Source organism: Notothenia coriiceps, unplaced genomic scaffold (genome assembly GCF_000735185.1).
Source record: "Notothenia coriiceps isolate Sejong01 unplaced genomic scaffold, NC01 NC01_scaffold00013948, whole genome shotgun sequence".
In the NCBI taxonomy this organism is placed as follows: domain Eukaryota; kingdom Metazoa; phylum Chordata; class Actinopteri; order Perciformes; family Nototheniidae; genus Notothenia; species Notothenia coriiceps.
The window spans coordinates 585-2045 of NW_011346649.1; the positions used below are offsets into that span (position 1 = coordinate 585).

Below are 1461 nucleotides of genomic sequence, written 5' to 3' on the forward strand. Positions count from 1 at the left end.
TAGACCTCAACAATGGAATTATGATCAGTGGAAATGGCCATGAAATGGGACCTTTAAATTGAGTATCATACAGATACTCTATGCTTGATAACCTGCTGCTGCTCTTACACAATCAATTCCCAATTTGGGATAATATAAAGTGTATCTATCCTTCTATACATCTTTAAAAGTCATGGGGTAATGGAGGATGTTCATATAGAATAAGATGTTGAACGTTTTTGATTCTTGTTGTGAACACCAGGAGCTGCCGCGTTTCCGAGAGCTGATCTTCGAGGACTTCTCTCGTTTCATTCTGGTGGAGAACATCTTTGAAGAAGTGGTGCTGCATTCGGTCATGAAGAACATCATTATGGGTCAGTGTTCTCCTCGTCCTCCTTCCTGTCTGATGAGTGCTTCGAAGGGTTGACCTACAATCTTTGGGCAGACTTTCAGTTGGTCCAGCAGTTTTGACTAACTAGTGGTGGACAAACACTGTATTACACATGCACTATTGCAATACTGTTGAACACTCAAAATCGCAGATGTGAAACTATAAGAGGAATTGTCTCCTCGCCCCAAAAGACCTGAGGTGGAGGATTGCAGAATTATTCAATGTTGTGTTTTCAGGAAAGAAGTATTTGTATATATGTTTTTGAGACCACCAATGATCACAATGACACACATTTTGACCTCTTGTTCTGCAGCTGTGAAGGAGGTGGCGGTCCAGAGGAGACACAATCTCTACAGGGACAGCATCGTCCTCGGCAACAGCGACCCCAGCCTGCACCTGCTCGGAGAAAACCCCTCCATCGACTGGGCCGAGGAGTACGGAGGAGCCCAGGAAGAGGTGGAGCCAGCAGGCCAGGCCATTGAGGAGGAGGAGGAGGAGGAGGAGGAGGAGGAGGAGGAGGAGGAGTCTCAGAGGAGGAGGAGGATGAAGCAGGTGGTCTCCATGATCCAGGTGGAGGGCTCCCCAGTGCTGCCCAACGAGTCCTGCATGGAGGTGCCCAGTGTGGACGACATCCCGGAGGAGAAGGATAGAGTTTTCGAGGAGAACTCCGATGAGCACGACCAGGATAGATCTGCAAGTCCCAGCGCTTCAGAGAACGTGAAATCTGTGGATGAAGAGAAAGATAAACGAGAGGAGCAGGGCAGAGAAGAAGTCCCACTGAAGCTCCAATCAGCTGGAGAGGAGAACAGCCGACCCATGGGGGAGCCACAACTGCCATGCAACCAGGAGGAGGCGCCAGGGCAGGCGCCAGGGCAGGCATCAAAGGAGGCATCAGAGGAGGCGTCAGGGGAGGCGTCAGGGGAGGCGCCAGGGCAGGCATCAAAGGAGGCGTCAGGGGAGGCACCAGGGGAGGCGCCAGGGCAGGCATCAAAGGAGGCGTCAGGGCAGGCGCCAGGAGAGGCGCCGGGGCAGGCATCAAAGGAGGCGTCAGGGCAGGCGCCGCCAGGGAAGGCGCCAGGGCAGGCATCAAA

At 52.4% G+C, this 1461-nt stretch overlaps 1 protein-coding gene across 1 annotated transcript in view; it reads left to right on the forward strand.

Annotated features, from left to right (window-relative positions):
• Positions 1 to 241: 241 nt before the first annotated feature.
• The window catches only part of LOC104948234 (niban-like protein 1), a gene marked incomplete at its 5' end in the record, with an annotated part of 2034 nt that continues 814 nt past the window's right edge, over positions 242 to 1461 (forward strand). Inside the window, 2 exons of the mRNA XM_010774407.1 lie at positions 242 to 353; positions 684 to 1461. The exon at positions 684 to 1461 is cut by the window's right edge and continues 814 nt beyond it. Of these exons, the coding sequence (XP_010772709.1) occupies positions 242 to 353; positions 684 to 1461 (890 nt within the window). The remainder of the gene's footprint in view (positions 354 to 683) is intronic.